The sequence below is a fragment of the Martes martes genome, assembly GCF_963455335.1.
Source record: "Martes martes genome assembly, chromosome: 2".
Lineage (NCBI taxonomy): Eukaryota > Metazoa > Chordata > Mammalia > Carnivora > Mustelidae > Martes > Martes martes.
Genome location: NC_137889.1, coordinates 27,538,716 through 27,555,274, shown reverse-complemented (window position 1 = coordinate 27,555,274; position 16,559 = coordinate 27,538,716). Strand labels below are relative to the sequence as shown.

General features: G+C 39.8%; 1 protein-coding gene across 1 annotated transcript in view; it reads left to right on the top strand.

The window, feature by feature from the left end:
- Nucleotides 1-6,509: 6,509 nt before the first annotated feature.
- PPP2CB (protein phosphatase 2 catalytic subunit beta) overlaps nucleotides 6,510-16,559 on the top strand; it is a 35,954-nt gene continuing 25,904 nt past the window's right edge. The window contains exon 1 of the mRNA XM_080796233.1: nucleotides 6,510-6,996. Within this exon, the coding sequence (XP_080652359.1) occupies nucleotides 6,895-6,996 (102 nt within the window). The 5' untranslated portion in view covers nucleotides 6,510-6,894. The remainder of the gene's footprint in view (nucleotides 6,997-16,559) is intronic.

The following is a 16,559-nucleotide window of genomic DNA, read 5'->3' as shown; positions in this document are numbered from 1 at the left end:
ACATAATACTGTATATTTTACTGGATAATTTAAGGATATATGTGAAATACATTAAAGGATACTCCTCAAGGGAGAGAAATGAGGTTCTGTATCCAGGATGAAAGAGGAAACCAAGGATTTTGCACAGACTTCTTGACAATACACCATAAAATAAGAGGATTAAGTATACCTGTGCATCTGAGAACCAAAAGAAAGTGAGGAGTTCATTTCCATTACAAACTATCAAAAGATATAAATTATATCCATGAACTTAAAAAATTACGTGACTATAGCAACTTTAACTTTTTTAAAGTGTTAAGATGACAATAAGCTAAATATAGTTGTAACCAAGACTGTAAATGTCATTAAGTTCACCTGTCAAAAGATGTATTAAGTAAAAACTTCATGTGTTGCACTGTTCTGTCATTAATTCCATGACACTAAATGAGTGTGTTGCAATTCACTTCAGTTTTGACACCATATGGTGTTAGCACAGATCCCTCAAGTGAAGTGCAGAGTCCTTCACAAGACTGTCTCCACTTGAGACCTTGTTTGGTTATTTGTACCCAATACAGGTTTTTGATTACTTGAGGCCCCTCCAGCCTCCAATTTCCAATTTTTCATAGCTTTCAGATCTTGACTCAGGGTTTACCTCAACATTTTTATTTTTTCTAAGATTTTATTAATTTATTTGACAGAGTATGAGAGAACACAAGCAAGGGGAGCAGCAGGCAGAGGGAGATGGAAAAGCAAGCTCTCCATGGAGCAGGGATCCCGATGTGGCACTCAGTCCCAGGACCCTGAGATCATGACCTGAGCCAAAGGAAGACACTTAACTGACTGAGCCACCCAAGCCCCCCTCAACACTAATTTTTAAATAATTTTATTATTTTTAAAACAAATAATAACCCATCCAATTCTCTCTCTCTTTTTTAAAGATTTTATTATTTATTTGAGAAAGAGAGACAGATAGCAAGAGAGAGCATGAGCAGAGAGGAGAGGACGTGGGGCTCCATCCCGGGATCCTGGGATCATGATGGGAGCCGAAGGCAGACACTTAACTGACTGAGCCAACCCTGCACCCTTAACCCATCCAATTCTTGACATTTATTTCCTGTTTTCTGTCAGCATCTGCGCTAATAAATGTACTAGCATGTTTCTTAATTACTCACTAGATTTTTGCTTCTTAGTTTCCTTGAAGGCTCTTGTGAGAAAACATGCATAAGTGAACTTTGCATAAGTGAACAGACTGTTCTTTGCCTACTCAACAGTCATCCCTAGTTAGAAATGTATTTCTTTGCAGTTAACCAAACCCCGATTTTGTTCAGATACTGCGTGGAGAGCCCTTGAAACAGCGGAAGATACAACCCTGCTCCAGACCTAGGGAATTATTCATAATTATGCCAGTCATAGTAACCTAGTTTGGGAGAAAAATGAAACAAAGACAAATGCAAATTTAAAATACATCGAGATACCATTTCTCACATATCATACTGGCACAATTTTAAAAGATTGACCATGTATTCTGTTGGAGAAGCTGTGGGGAAACGGGCACTCTCCTACACTCTTTGTGGGAGTGTTAAGTTGCACAGTGTCTACAGAGCAGAAGTTGTCAATATTTATGAAAACTACATATGCCTTACTCTCTGACCCAGTAACCCTACTTTCAAGAACTTATCTAGATGATAAATCCTCAATAGTACAAAATGTAAATATATTATTTGTAATTGCATAATCTTGGCAATTACCTAAATGCCCAAACATTTAGGCATAGTTTGAACAAACTATGTTACATACACCAATAGAGAACTATGCAGTTGTAAACAGAATAAGGACAATCTATATGAACCAACAAGGAATGTTTTCCATGAAATATTACATGGAAAAAAGCAGAGTACAAGAGAGTATAGGTAATATATTGCCTTTTGCATAAGAAAGGGAAATATACATGCATATTTTTGCATAAAAGAACACTGGAAAAAGCAGAAAACAATGCAGCTGGTTATTACATAGAGAACAGGGTAAAAGGGATACGGGAAAGAAGGACATTTTTCTGAATTCACCTTTTTGGATAAATGTTACTTTCAGAAGCTTATATAATGTTCTGCATATCAAAAAGAAAGTTAAATAAATAAGGATGGAAGTAACTTAAACTATACGTAAACAGAAACAAAATTAATTGTTAAATGAATACAATAACCACACTGAAATAAAGAGTAGGGAGAGACCAGACTAAAATAACTTGAACACAGCACTTTGGCTACAAACCCTCATTCTAAAAGGGATGTGACTGAATCTAAGATGTTACTGATATTAAGTTGGGACTCAATTTCAGAGATGTTACACTATGAAAAAAAATGGGGAGGGAGTGCGCCTGGGTATCTCAGTTCATTTGGCATTTGCCTTCAGCTCAGGTCATGATCACGGGGTCCTGGGATTGAGTCCTATGTCAGGCTCCCTTTCCCTCTCAGATAAATAAGTAAGTCTTTAAAAAAATCATAAAACACATTATCTTAGAATCAATGGAAATTAGAGTTAGATGAAGAATCCAGATAACTCAAAAGTATTAGAATAAGCACCAAATGTTCCTAAGCTGTCAGGGGAAGGGCTCTCCTGAAGCTTATGATAAATAATACATAAAGGTATATGTAGGGCCACCTCGGTGTCTCAGTCTGTTAAGCAGAAGACTCTTGGTGTCAGCTCAGGTCCTGATCTCAGAGTCAGGAGATAGAGCCTCCTGGCAGACTCCGCGTTCAGGGGGAGTCTGCTTCCCCCCCCCACCCCTCCTCCATGTGCACACACACCCTCTTCCTGAAATAAATAATTAAACATTTTTTTAAAAGGTATGGGCATATTAGGGGGAATGAGATTATTGTTTAATTGTTACAGAGTTTCTGCTCGGGGTGGTGAAAAAGTTCTGAAGATGATAGTGGGGAGAGTTGCTTAACATTGTGAATGTACTTAGTGCCATGGAACTGTACACTTAAAAGTGTTTATAATGAGGCCACCTGGATGGCTCAGTCATTGGAGCATGTGACTCTGGGTCTCAGGGTTGTGAGGTCAAGGCCCATGTTGGGTGGAGAGATTACTTTACATCTTTTTAAATTAAAATAAATAAATAAAAGGGGCACCTGGGTGGTGCAGTCAGCTTAATATCTGACTCTTGATTTCCACTCAGGTCATGATCTCAGGGTTGTGGGATTGAGCCCCAAGACTCTCTCCCCCTCCCCAATGTGCTCCCCCTCTCTCCTCTGTCTGTCTGTCTCTCTCTCTCTCTCAACTAAATAAATAAATTTTTAAAATAAAATAAAATAAAGTCTTAAAAATATAACATTTCTTTCTTAAAAATAAAATTAAACACTTTTGTATCCAAGTAACACACTGTGTTAAATATTTGAAACGGGTATCTCAGGCAGCCTATAAATCGGTACTGAGGAAGCGAAAAACCCGAGAAATAATGAGCACTCAATTCACATACATGATATAAATGTCAAAAAATATGAAAAATTGCTCAACCTCACTAACTGTTAAAAAAAAAAAAACGGTCTATTTTCCACCTATCATTTAGTCAAAGCAAACAATGAATAGTATCTGAATGTATCAGTCAGGTTTGTGTGTAGATGTAACAAAACCCCCAAATGAAGCTCAAACAAAGAGGGGCTTTTCCTCTCATAATAAGCCTGGAAGTAGGTGGTCCAGAGCTGCTCTTCTGGTTTTACATTGCCATAAGGAACCCAAGTTCTTTTATCTTTCTTCTTAGCTATCCTTAACATGTGGTCTTTAGCCTCTTGCTTTTTTCTAGTGGCTTCAAAACCGCTATTCCATCTCCTGCAATGAGTTCCAGGCAAGAGGATTTTAAGTTTACTCCCTTCAACAACCTTTCTGGTTCAGCCCCTTAGCTACTTCTATTTACATCTCTTTTGCCAGAATTACACCACCTGACCACTCTTATGTAGTTTTTTAAGCAGGGCATTTTTTTTTTTTTTTTTTTACTCCAAACAGAATTGTATAGTGAATATTAGGCAGATTACTAGCAATCTCTACTGAACCAGTGTTGCTTGGAATGAAAACTATGGTGTCAAAATCATAATGATAAGAACTATGATCTTTTTATTAATAGCTTATTTGTAGTGATTTATAGTTTTAAATTCAAATAAAGCATTTCCAATTTGACTTTCTTTCTCTTTCTCACTCTCTCTCTTCTTTCTTTCTCTTTCACCCTTTCTCTCCTTCTTTCTTTCTTAGCTCCATACCCAGTGTGGAGCCCAACACAGGGCTGGAACTCACAACCCTGGGATCAAGACTTAAGCTGAGAGCAAGAGTCTGGTGTTTAACGAACAGAACCACCCAGGTGCCCTGACTCTGTCGTTTTAATTTCATCATTACTAATGGAGATTCTGACACAGAATTCCCTTTGTCAAATTCAATAGTACTAACTTCACCTTCCAATTATCAGAAAGTTTTTAAACTAGAAGTAAAGGTATTTATTTATTTTTTTGAGAAGTATGGTGGTATAGAAGAATCTTTTTTAGAACACTACAATGTATAATTTTAAATGCAGCATATAACTTTCTGAATACATTACAAAATTTAAATGTTATTAAATGGCACAAAGCCATTTACATCAAGAAAAATTATCAACATTTATACATTTTAAAAGAACCTAGTCAGTTGTGTAAGAACAAAATCTAACATGTAATTTTAAGGCAAAGGATCTGCTGAAGTCAGTGGTTTTAAAATTCTTTGACCAGGGGTACCTGGGTGGCTCAGTGGGTTAAGCCTCTGCCTTCAGCTCAGGTCATGATCTCAGGGTCCTGGGATCAAGCCCCACATCAGGCTCTTTGCTCAGCAGAGCAGCTCTCTGCCTGCCTCTCTGCCTACTTGTGATCTCTCTCTCTGTCGAATAAATAAATAAAATCTTTAAAAAAAAAAATTCTTTGACCAAGGGCACCTGGGTGGCTCAGATAGTTAAGCGTTTTCCTTTGGCTCAGGTCATGATCCCAGGGTCCTAGGATCCAGCCCCAAAACCTGGGATTGAGCCTCACAACCTGGGATCAAGCCCTGGATCCTGGGATCCAGCCCCAAATCAGGCTCTCTGCTCAGCAGGCAGCCTGCTTCTTCCTCTCCCTCTACTGTTGCCCCTGTTTTGTCCTTTACTTGGTTTAGTACTATTTACAAGTCACTTGATATCAAGATGTCTTCCAACCTCATTTCCCACCATATGACCTACTTCTGTTGATAGAAGTAGCTTTCCAGACCATAATATTTCACACATGTGTTCTCTACCCAAACAAACAAACAAAAACAGTACCAAAAAGCGTCCTTGCAACTTTTCCTTTTTTTCAGTCAATTTCAAGATTTTGCCTGGGAAGAAGTTTCAAAAGTCAGTTCAAATCCCACCTTTGAAAACTTTCCGCAACTATTGCCCAAAGGCATAAGGCGTGCTGTCCTATTGGATAGGCATTTGTAAAATATTTCTCCATAACCTGAAAAGGTAGGCCTTACTGAGCCCTTTTAATAGATGAGGAATCTGAGCCTGGGGAAGATTTGGTGATTGCCCAAGGACACAGCTACAAAGTTGGCAAAGCCAAGATCAGATGGCTTGCCTACTGCCTTCTCACTGCGTTGAGCTGCAGTAGTGTGTGCCTTCTATAGAGTCAGTATGGCTGTTTAGCACCTGATCTACAAGGGACGCGGCAGTTAGCAGTTGCTCAATAAATATTTGATGAATGTGCAAATCATTAGAATTCAGTAAGCTCTGCAGAAAATGCAGCAAAGAACACTGGAGCTGGAGGGGACACAGATTTTTATCATACAGAAATACCATGAAAGAGGGGAGCCTGGGAGGGCTCAGTGGGCCAAGGGACTTCGGCTGGAGTCATGATCTCAGGGTTCTGGCATCCAGCCAGCTTCAGGCTTCCTACCGTCCCCCTCCCGAGGTGGGGTGGGGGGAGATGGTCTGCTTCTCCCTCTGCTACTACCTCCACTCTCAGGCTCTCTCTCTCTCCAATAAGTAAAACCTTAAAAGAAGAAGAAGAAGAAGAAGAAGAAGAAGAAGAAGAAGAAGAAGAAGAAGAAGAAGAAGAAGAAGAAAGAAAGGGACGCTTCGAGATGTTAGGGTCCACTGCTAGTTAGTGGCAGAGATAAGGCTAGAAAGAATTCATTTATACACCAAATAAATAATATTATTGAAGGCTTGCTACGGCAGAGCGCTAGACTCTGGGGAGACAATGTTGCCAATTCCTCTCCAGAGCGCTGAAATAATACTGCAGGAGACTAAGGTGGGTCTAAGTTCCCAGAGAAAAGGCTGTGAAGGAACGACCAGGAGATATTAGTCCGGACCCCAAGCAGGGAAGGAAGATAGAGAAGGGAGGAGGGGGAAAAACAGAGCCATCCTCCGCGCCCTCCCCCGGGGCCGTTTATCCGCCGAGACACATGGGGGCGCTGCACCCTTCCTCGCGGCCCGAGCCCTGGCGGCGCCTCCTGCTCGCCTGTTCCCGGCGGAAATGCCCGGGCGATGACGGAAACCCAGAGGGAGGGGAAAGAAAGAGCGAGAGAAGGGGCGAGAGAGCCGGGAGAGGCCGGCAGGCGGGAGGCGGCGGCGGCGAGTGGTTAGCGTCCGGCAGGTGCTGCGTCGAAGTCCCGCGCCGCACTCCCGCCAACCTCCCCGCTCCCTTCACCCACTCCCCGAGCGCGCAGCCGGGCGGGCGAGGGTCTCCTTGAGGCCGCGCGCCGGGAGCTGCCTGCTGGCCTTGGGCGGGGCGAGGGGCCCGCAGCCGCGCTCCCCCGCTCCCTCCTCTCCCGCTGGGAGCTGGCGGCCGCGGCGGCGGCGGGAGAGGGGAGCGGCGCCCGGGGCGGGGGTGGGAAGGGGCGGGGAGGGGGGAGGGAGGCGGCGGGCAAGGGGATCGGGCCGCCATGGACGACAAGGCGTTCACCAAGGAGCTGGACCAGTGGGTCGAGCAGCTGAACGAGTGTAAACAGCTTAACGAGAATCAAGTGCGGACGCTGTGCGAAAAGGTAAGAGAAAAGAGGAGAAATGCGGGAGCGCCAGCGGGGGGGGGGGGGCGGCCCCTCCCCTCCCCTCCCGGGCCTGTCTGCGCTGTGCCCGGCGTAGCCGATCCCGGGCCCCGCGGGGCTGTGTCTCTGTGCTGGGACGACCACCTGGGCGGCGGGACTGGCCATTCCAGGACCGGGCTTGAGCTGGCCGCCCCGGGCCCCTCTGCCTCCCCTGCGGACCCACCCTGCGGCCCCCTCCGGAAGCTCACTTCACTGGCCTAAGGGACCGGTGTAGATGGGAGGGGAGACGTGGCGCCGGGAATCCACGCCCTAGATTTTATTGGGGTCACCGACGCTCTCCTGGGGCTTACTGACCCTAACATTTCACACGAGGACTAGCGATCTCGGCGCTTTAGAATGCCGGCAAATTAATATAATGCAGTTTCTTATTTGAAAATGCACCGAAAGTTAACCTGGTGTTAGTGTTAATGAACTTGTTAATAGATGTTTTCTCAGGTGGATCGGGTCCTTCAAAAGCCACTAACTTGGAATGTGTCAAGCGTTTGTTTTTAGAGAGGTGGGTGTAATGGCACACTGGTTTTTAAATAGAGGTTGACTTTGGTTTAACAGACGGTAACTAGTCTTCGCGCTGACTCTTGGAAGCATATGCTGATTGTCAAAAACGAGACGGTATGTCATAAGTTTGACAACAGTGATTACTTGAAATGATAACCGGGGTACGTATTTTTGGTGCGGGGTGGCCCGTTTCAGAAAGTTTTTTCTATTTCTATTATATGGGAAGTGTTTTGGGGTTTTGGTGGTTGTGGTGTTCTTTTCTATACGAAAGAGTAATACAATACACAGGTGGTTAACTGCTTACAGACGTTCTCGATTGGGTGATCTTGGACTACTTTCTGAATTCTGTATCCATTGTTTTCTTAACCGCTGGAATTATTTCATTCTTCCTCTTTCAAGTCCAGAATTTTTCTCGTCCAGTTTTTATAATCTGGACTAAATAATTTTCACACATTTTTTGGTAGAAAGGTGCTATATGAAAGAGTAACAAAGTTATTTATTCTTAATGTTTGGTTTGTTTGTATTTTTAAGACTTTTTTGGTAGTTTGTGTTTGGAAGTCAGAATGCCTCAGAAATGCATTGGAGGAGGAAATAATAGGGCACTCTTAAGATTATGCGATTTAGGGGTGGAGGAATAATAGCTAATATTAAGATGGGATAGTGTTTTTAACAAGTGTAATGTTACCTAAGATCTTTATATATTAAACAACTCTTTGTTAATACAGGAAAATTTCTTAAATAGAACTGCCAAGCCAGTAGTGTTTTTTTTCTTTCTGAAACAAACGTTACTTGTAGTTTCAAGTTGATGGTTTTCTTGTTTGATAACCTGTAATTTCATGAGTCTTAAAATTTACATTTTAAATTGCTTTCTCAAGGTCTAGTGTCAACATTAAATTTTAAAGTACCTAGTTTTGAAATTAGTTGAACCTGTTAACCCGGCTATGAAAGTTAGATGTAGACTTGAAGTTTCGGACAAAGTTGGTGTTGAATCAGTTTTTCTCTTTGACTCTCTAATAATTTTAAGATACGTTCCTAGAAAAGAACATTGTACTGCTACTCAGTCATACTTAAGTCTTTTTTTGTTTGATTTTATGGTTTTTTTTTTAAGTTTTATTAATTTAATCTCTACACCTAACGTGGGGTTCAAACTCATAACCCTGCGATCAAGAGTGAGATGGCGGCTCTGACTGAGCCAGCCCCGCGCCCCTCAGTCACACTTAAATCTTGAGGAAGCTTTCTGTAGTTGTCAAGAGAGATTATTTGTACTTCAGCTCTTACATAAATTGGACTACCAATCACTAGGACCTTTTAGGTCTGTATTTAAGCTTATATGTTCCTCACTTAAAAAAAAATTGTACTTATCTACTAAACACGAAATTTTATTTTTATTTTTTTAAAGATTTATTTATTTGAGAGAGCACGGGATTGGGGTGGGGGAGACTCAGTGCAGAACCCCATGCAGGGCTCCATCCCACCACCCTGAGATCACGACTTAAGCCATACCAAGTCTGATGTTTAACCAAGTGACCACCCAGGCGCTCCTAAACATGAATTTTTAAGTGAAAATCCCCAGTCATTTATGTTGGCCTTCACCCCTTGTTGCCAGTGGAATGGAGAAGTGTAGTATTCCTTTCTCGCTACGCTTTTGAGCAGAGCTTAGTTTTACAAACTGTCTTCTAGCTGCTGTGGCATTTCTTGGTGGCATATATAGTCTATCTTCCTACTTTAGTCTTTGGTTCCATTTTATATCCCTATCCCTAACATTATTTTTCCTGACAAGTGTAATGTTTACTTATTGTAAACTCCGGTTGTCTGCTATCTGAATTCAAACCCTGGCTTCACCCAGTCTCTTTGCAGCTGATTTCTTTTTTGTAAGACAAGTATAATTATTTGCCTATTTTAGCCTAGGATGCTTGTGAATATTAAAATAATACCTGTGTAAAGTACCCCTAAGCAGTAAGCTACTTTAGGAAAAGCCAAAAAAAAATAGCCATTTTATCTTTTTTTGAATCTGTCATCTCATTTTCTTTTGGGAAAACATGCAAAATAAATAGGTGTGTTGACATGACTTCTCTGGACTTCAGAAGAGGTTTTATGTATAGTGGTTGTAGAACCCTGAAAAATACAGTTGCAGTATTTCATGTGGTCCCTGTTACCTGAAGCACAAAGTACTAGGATTAGTAGCAATTTTGTGAAGTAACTTTAAACTCTTTGCCTTCTCTCCTTAATGCTTCCTCTCTCTTTCCAGGTCAAGAATGGCAGGCATATAGAAAGAATGTAAAAGAAAAATAAAAGTTAAACCTAGTTACACAAATCCTCTTTTTGTTTAATTCTTTGTGACTGGATTCATTGGTTTTTTGTTTTTAATAACGTGATTTTTTGGAGTCTCTTGAAAATATTACTCTATAGAAGTTCCATTATGTGGTGGTGATTTTTCCCCTCAAAATTAAATTCCTGTTCTAAATCGGGTTGCTTAAAAACTGAGAGAGTCAGCTGAAATTGAGACCGAAGTGGCACTGATAAAAGCCCTATTTTAAGGTAGTCGCAAAAATAAGATCCATCCTAATGCCAAGTGGGGAAGAACTACAAAAAATATGGGTCTGGATGGTCTGTCCTTTGAGGTTAATTTCTGTGCAGAAAAAAATTATTAAAATAGTAAGACACATCTTCTGAGAGAACTAGCTCTTAAATTAAGGCAGTCCTGCTTTTGAAGCTAATTGCAAATTTGACTTATGTGTATGGAGAAACTGTTTCTGTGATTCATTTCTGGAACAGCAGTGTGTACAGTAATTTTAAAAGATAGTGTGCCTGGAGAGCCAGTCTGGCGCTGTTCAGGACATTGTGTGACTAGAACTATATTTAATTCTTGGTAGCATTGCAGGAAGAGAAACTTTTCAGGTTCTTTTACCTGATAAACTTTATTTTATACTGAAGAACCTGGGTAATGATACTGTGAGTAGATAGGAAATTTAGCCTGTTTGTGTGCACGCAGATCTTTAGTCTGATGATTATAAAGTACCTACTTAGAAAAATTCTGAGGCTTTGTAGGAATATAAATACATAAATAATATGTAAGACTAATGGATAGTTTTCTGGATTGTGGCTTCAGCCTTGAGATAGAAATATCATTAGGATATTAGTTACCTCATTAATGTGAAATAGCATGCTTAAATTCCTGAATGCCTGAAACCATCTTAATGAAGATTAGATTCTAGTAAAAATGATTTTGTGTATAGGAAAAATCTCTTGGATTACTGTTTTTTTTGATAGGTTGTAGCTAACAATTGGGATCTTAACAGGCAGAAAGCCTAACTGTACTTCACTTTAATTTCCCTTGGGCTTTGGTGGTCCATCTGACAGAGTCTAAAATGTAATGATTTAGAAAGTAGTTGCTTCCTTTCTTACTGTAACACAAAATGACCTGATTACAATGGAATATGAGGTTAAAACCCAATTCCGCTGACTGAACCAGTTGTTTTCCACACATATCTAAGTCAGCCTCTTAGCAGACAGGTAAAGAAACTGAAGCAAACTAGACCAGCATGAACTGTTAATGACAAGAGCAGACTTTTAAAAATCAGTTCATTTCTCAACTTTATATATGATGTGTGAAACAGTATCTGTAGGTAGATAAAAAGAAGAGTCTACATTATATACTGGTTTTTTTCCCCACATGGAGTAGTTTTTCGGTAGCATATGTCTTCTAATTTGAAGACCTGCGGAAATTTTTTCTTCACCATCTTTCCTTCAGAATAAATACTGTGAGAGTCCTACTGAATGAAATCCTTCTTTGGTAAAAGGAAACCAAATACCAGACTTTGACACTAAAATTAGTGCCAAAACAATCACTGTGTTTTAGACTATATACACTATATCTGTTTACGGAACTTAGTCTAAGAAATATGGCATTAAAGTCATAGACATATAAAATCATAGTCAGTGGATTATCTATTGTGTATGAGAATCTGAGTTTACTTTAGATTAAATAGGAAATTTGAGTTATTTTAAACTGATTTCCTTAAAATAATTCTTCATGTAAATGTAAGTTAAATGTAAACCTAATCTTGGTTCTTTAAAGTAACTTGCATAAAGAAATATTTTCTTTCGCAGTATTCCTTTACTAATGATTAAATCTTGTCTCTACTTTCTATAACATTACTTTTCAAATCTCAATTTCTTTAATAATCATATTAAGCTAGGGAATGGGGAAGCTCAAGCTTAGAGTTGGTTTACTGTCTCTTGTAGTCTGGGACAGTTAATTGTGCCTTGCAAACTGCCGTTTGATTGAAATAACTTTTGCACAAAAGAATTAAATGGTAATCTTGAGGTGCAAGCTGAGATAACTAACTTGTACTACGATAGCACTATGATACAGTACAATGGAAGTGTGCAAAATTCCATTGAAGATCTGCTAAATAATGTTTTATACAAGGACAGTCATTTATTTTGAGAATGGGATGGAAGGTGAGACTGTCTTGACCAATTCAGTCTTTTTTTTTTTTTAAGATTTTACTTCTTTATATTTAGAAATAAAGAGAGCAGCATGGGGACAGGGGGCAGAGGGAGAAAGAGAGTATCCTTGCTGGTTGTGGAGCCCCACGTGGGGCTTGATCTCACCATCCTAAGATCATGACTAGAGCAGAAACCAAGAGTTGGACGCTCAACCAGCTGAGCCACCCAGGCGCCCCTCACTCATGCAGTCTTCTCTGAAACTTTGTTTGAAGTGACTTTTTAGCATGTGATTTTTTTTTTTTAAGATTTTATTTATTTATTTTACAGAGATCACAAGTAGGCAGAGAGGCAAGCAAAGAGAGAGAGGAGGAAGCAGGCTCACTGCGGAGCAGAGAGCCCAATGTGGGGCTTGATCCCAGGACTCTGGGATCATGACCTGAGCCGAAGGCAGAGGCTTTAACCCACTGAGCCACCCAAGCGCCCCAGCATGTGATTTTTTTTAATGTGCCAAGATAGTGTGTAGGCTATCCTTTAATTTTGCTCTTTCCATTTCATAGAGAGGAAAGTAGTTTCAAAGTTTCTTCTACCTTTGATAGATTTCCCATGTGATATTTATTCCTGGATAAGGAGAATGGGCTCAGTGCGGTCTTGCCTTTGCTTTGGTAGCAAGAGAGGCACTTGTTCTGTGGGAAATGAGGGGAAAAAAGAAAAGAGTGGCCGAATAAATGCTGTCATTGTGTTTTTGCACCATAAATTCAGCGAATTTTAGTTGTACTCCTGTGTGCCAGATGCTGTTCAAAGTGCCAGAAATTCAGCTGTGAACAGAAGAGGAGACATTTGATAAACAGACTTAATAGAGTGCCAGACAGTGATTCTTGGTAGGAAGAAAAAGCAGAGGATAGGGGAGAGTGATGGGCTTGAGTTTAGGAGGCTCTTTTAATAGAGCGGTCAGGGAAAGTGTTGCAAATTACTCATGAAGGTGGTTTACTTTTGTGATCTGAAAGGGTATTGCAGGAATTAGAAGGAACAGTTCCCAAGACTGCTCTGAGTTGTGACACCAATTGCATGTTCAGTGGGTTCCAAAACTGCTCTCCCAAGTTCAGTAATTCACAGGAAGCCCACACAGAACTCACTGAAAGCTGTTATACTCGTGATTGTAGGGAAAGAATACAGATTAAAATCAGCCAAGGGGAGAGACATGTAGGGCAGAGTTCAGGAGGGTCTGATACCTTCAATCTTTAGTTCCTTCAGAGGCAGAACAGACACTGGGTCACCCAAAGCTCTCATCACAAATCACCTTGTTAGACTGTCCAGTGGTCAAAGCCCTCAGGCAAAGATACTCACATGAAGCAGGACTTTCTGGGGCCTGGCAGTCACCTCCCAGTAGGCAAGAGCAGATGCCAGACCACTCTCTGGGTAAGGTTCTTAACTGCACAAATTTTTACTCCATAACAAATTTTAGGTGACAAGACAGTTAATAAATAAGTGAAAAATAATGCCAAAACAAATGAAGAAAACACTGGGTAGATTTATCAGAATCATGGTGTGTAGGATATGAGAATATTTTCCTGCTAATTAAGTTGTGTATTCTTTGTTGTAATTTCATAACATTTTCTTTTTCTTGATTCTGTAAACTCTTTGAAAGAGCAGAAAGTTAGCCATTTAGTGTTTAAAATACTCTTTCCCTTTTAAAAAAAATTTCTACTGGATATTTTAGCATTTTTGTGTAGTCAAAATAGTGCATAAACATCACTTGGAAAGGAAATAAAAAGTTCACGTTCCTTAATTCCAACCCAGAGACTGATTCAGGCTTGGCAAGTTCAGAAATCTACATTTTTAAAGATATCACAAATCTTGTTATCTAGAAATTCCAGACTGGATTTTGAGAAATGCTACTATATGCTAAGATTCTGATTTACCTTTTTTCTTAAGTTTGGATCAGCTTCCAACATCAGATTTCTCCTTTGTGCTTTCAGTGTTGCAAGATGTCTCTAAGAGCTTCTTTACTGAGATTTTTGCCAGTATCACTTCTTCTGGGATATGTTCATTCTTTTCCCCACAACCACTTTCCTCGTATATGTCAATAAGTTTCCGTATTTATTTATGTCACTTAGTCTGTTTATTTCCTGGCTGCATATCTAGAGTCTCTCCAAGGGCAGCAGTATCCACATCCCACAGTCAGCCATTTCTTCTATATTTGTTATTTGAATTTCATTTCCACTTTTACCATTTTTCCATTTCTTTGCTGCAGTTTCATCATTGTTGACCAAATCCCTCTTTTGAGTATCCATTTTTGTAAAAACGTTACTTGAGTTTATTGCTAAAAGGTAAGGAGGCAACACAGCTATAACACTTTGCTGCCTGGGTATAAACTAATAACAAATGTGCTATGACCCAACCCTAAAAGATTTTGAAAGAAATTATTTCAGGGGTGCCTGAGTTGTTAAGAGTCTGCCTTCGGCTCAGGGCATGATCCCAGGGTCCCGGGATCGAGCCCCACATCAGGCTCCCTGCTTGGCGGGCAGCCTGCTTCTCCCTCTTCCACTCCCCCTGCTTCTGTTCCCTTTCTTGCTGTGTCTCTGACAAATAAATAAATAAAATCTTAAAAAAAAATTGATTGGCTATTGATCATGATGCTGCATCTTTTGTTTATGTAGTGATTTGTATGTCAGCAAAATTTTTAATTACAGTAAATATACTGTGGTGACTTAAATTTGAACCATGTTGTTGGGGGCCCAATTTAACTAAACCTTGGTGACTGAAATTCGTGCATATGGAAACTAAGACAAAATGAGAACGCCTATGTCGAAGAGAAATGATTGGGTAAGGTTCAAATCCACTAAATAATTTTGTTCTAACCCCATTGGGCTACAACAGTATTTCACACATTTTCATCACCCTGGGAAAGAAACTCTGCCTATTAGCAGTCACTCTCCATTCTCCCCTCCCTCATTCCTTGGCAACCACTAATCTGCTTTCTTTATAGATTTGGCTGTTCTAGACATTTTATATAAATGAAATCATGCAATATATAGTCTTTCTTGTCTGGCTCCTTTCACTTGGCATAAAATGTTCAAGATTTTTCTATGTTGTAACATATATCAGTACTCCATTCCTTTTTATGGCTAAATAAAATTCCATTATATGGATATAGCTCTGTGATTGTTTTTATAATTAAGTTACTGCCATCTGGACTTTTTTTTGAAGTTTAAAATTATTTTTTCAGATTTAAAAAGTAATATACTTTTAGGAGCCCCTAGGTGGCTCAGTGGGTTAAAGCCCCTGCCTTCGACTCAGGTCATGATCCCAGGGTCCTGGGATCGAGCCTGGCATGGGGCTCTCTGCTCAGCAGGGAGCCTGCTTCCTCCTCTCTCTCTCCCTGCCTCTCTGCCTACTTGTGATCTCTGTCTGTCAAATAAATAGATAAAATCTTTTAAAAAATTTTTTAAACAAGTAATATACAAAAATTTGAACATCTTATAAATGTAAGGGAAAGAACACAAATGCTCTTCAGTGTTGCACCCACCTTCCCCATCCACTGCTCTCCTACCACAGAGACAAACAGTTTTTTCACTCCTTGTTCTTGATGTGCAAAAAACATGTGTTGGGGAACGGGGTATTTTTGGTATATTCTTTTTATTAAAATGGGATCATTGATATAACATTCTAAAACTTTTCCCTGAGCAATAGATTTTTACTTATGTGCATACACATACCTCATTCTTTTTTTTCTTTCAACAGAGTATATGATTTATTCCTATGTATGTTTCCAGACTTGAAATTGCTTTGCACACAGACACTTGACTGTTGCTGAACTGAAAGGAAAGGTTTGCTTCCTTGCATTAAAAAAAAAAAAAAAGGCAGCTGTCCATTTATTATTTATGGAAGAACGTTGTAACTGTATGGCTAAAGTCAAAAACACAAGAAATAGCAAGTGTTGGCAAGGATGTAGAGAATAAGGAACCCTTGTGCACCATTGGTGAGAATGTAAATTGATGCAACCCATTTGGAAAACTGTGGTGAGTTTTGAGTTTCCTCAAAAATTAAGAGTAGAATCATCATGTGATCCAGTAATTCTACTACTGAGTATTTACCCAAAGAAAACAAACACAAATTAAACAAGATCTGTGCACCCTTTTATTTATTGTAGCATTATTAAAATGGAAGCAGCTGCAGTGGCCAGTGATAGATGAATGGATGAATAAGATGTACATATGTAATGGGATATTAGCCATAAAAAAGAAAGAAATCTTGTCATTTGCAATAACATGAATGGCCCTAGAAGGTATAATGCTGAGTGAAATAGAAAAAAATAAATACCATATGATTTCACTTATAAGTGGAATTTCAAAAACAAGACAAATGAACAAAGAAAAAATGAGACAAAAAACCAGACTCTTAAATACAAAGAACAAATTGGTGGTTACTCGAGGGCTGGGGAGGTGGGGGGGCAGGATGAAATAGATAAAGGGGATTACGAATACCTTAAACACAGATGTATAGAATTGTTGAGTCATTCTGTTGTACATGTGAAACTAATATAGTGCTGTGTTAAC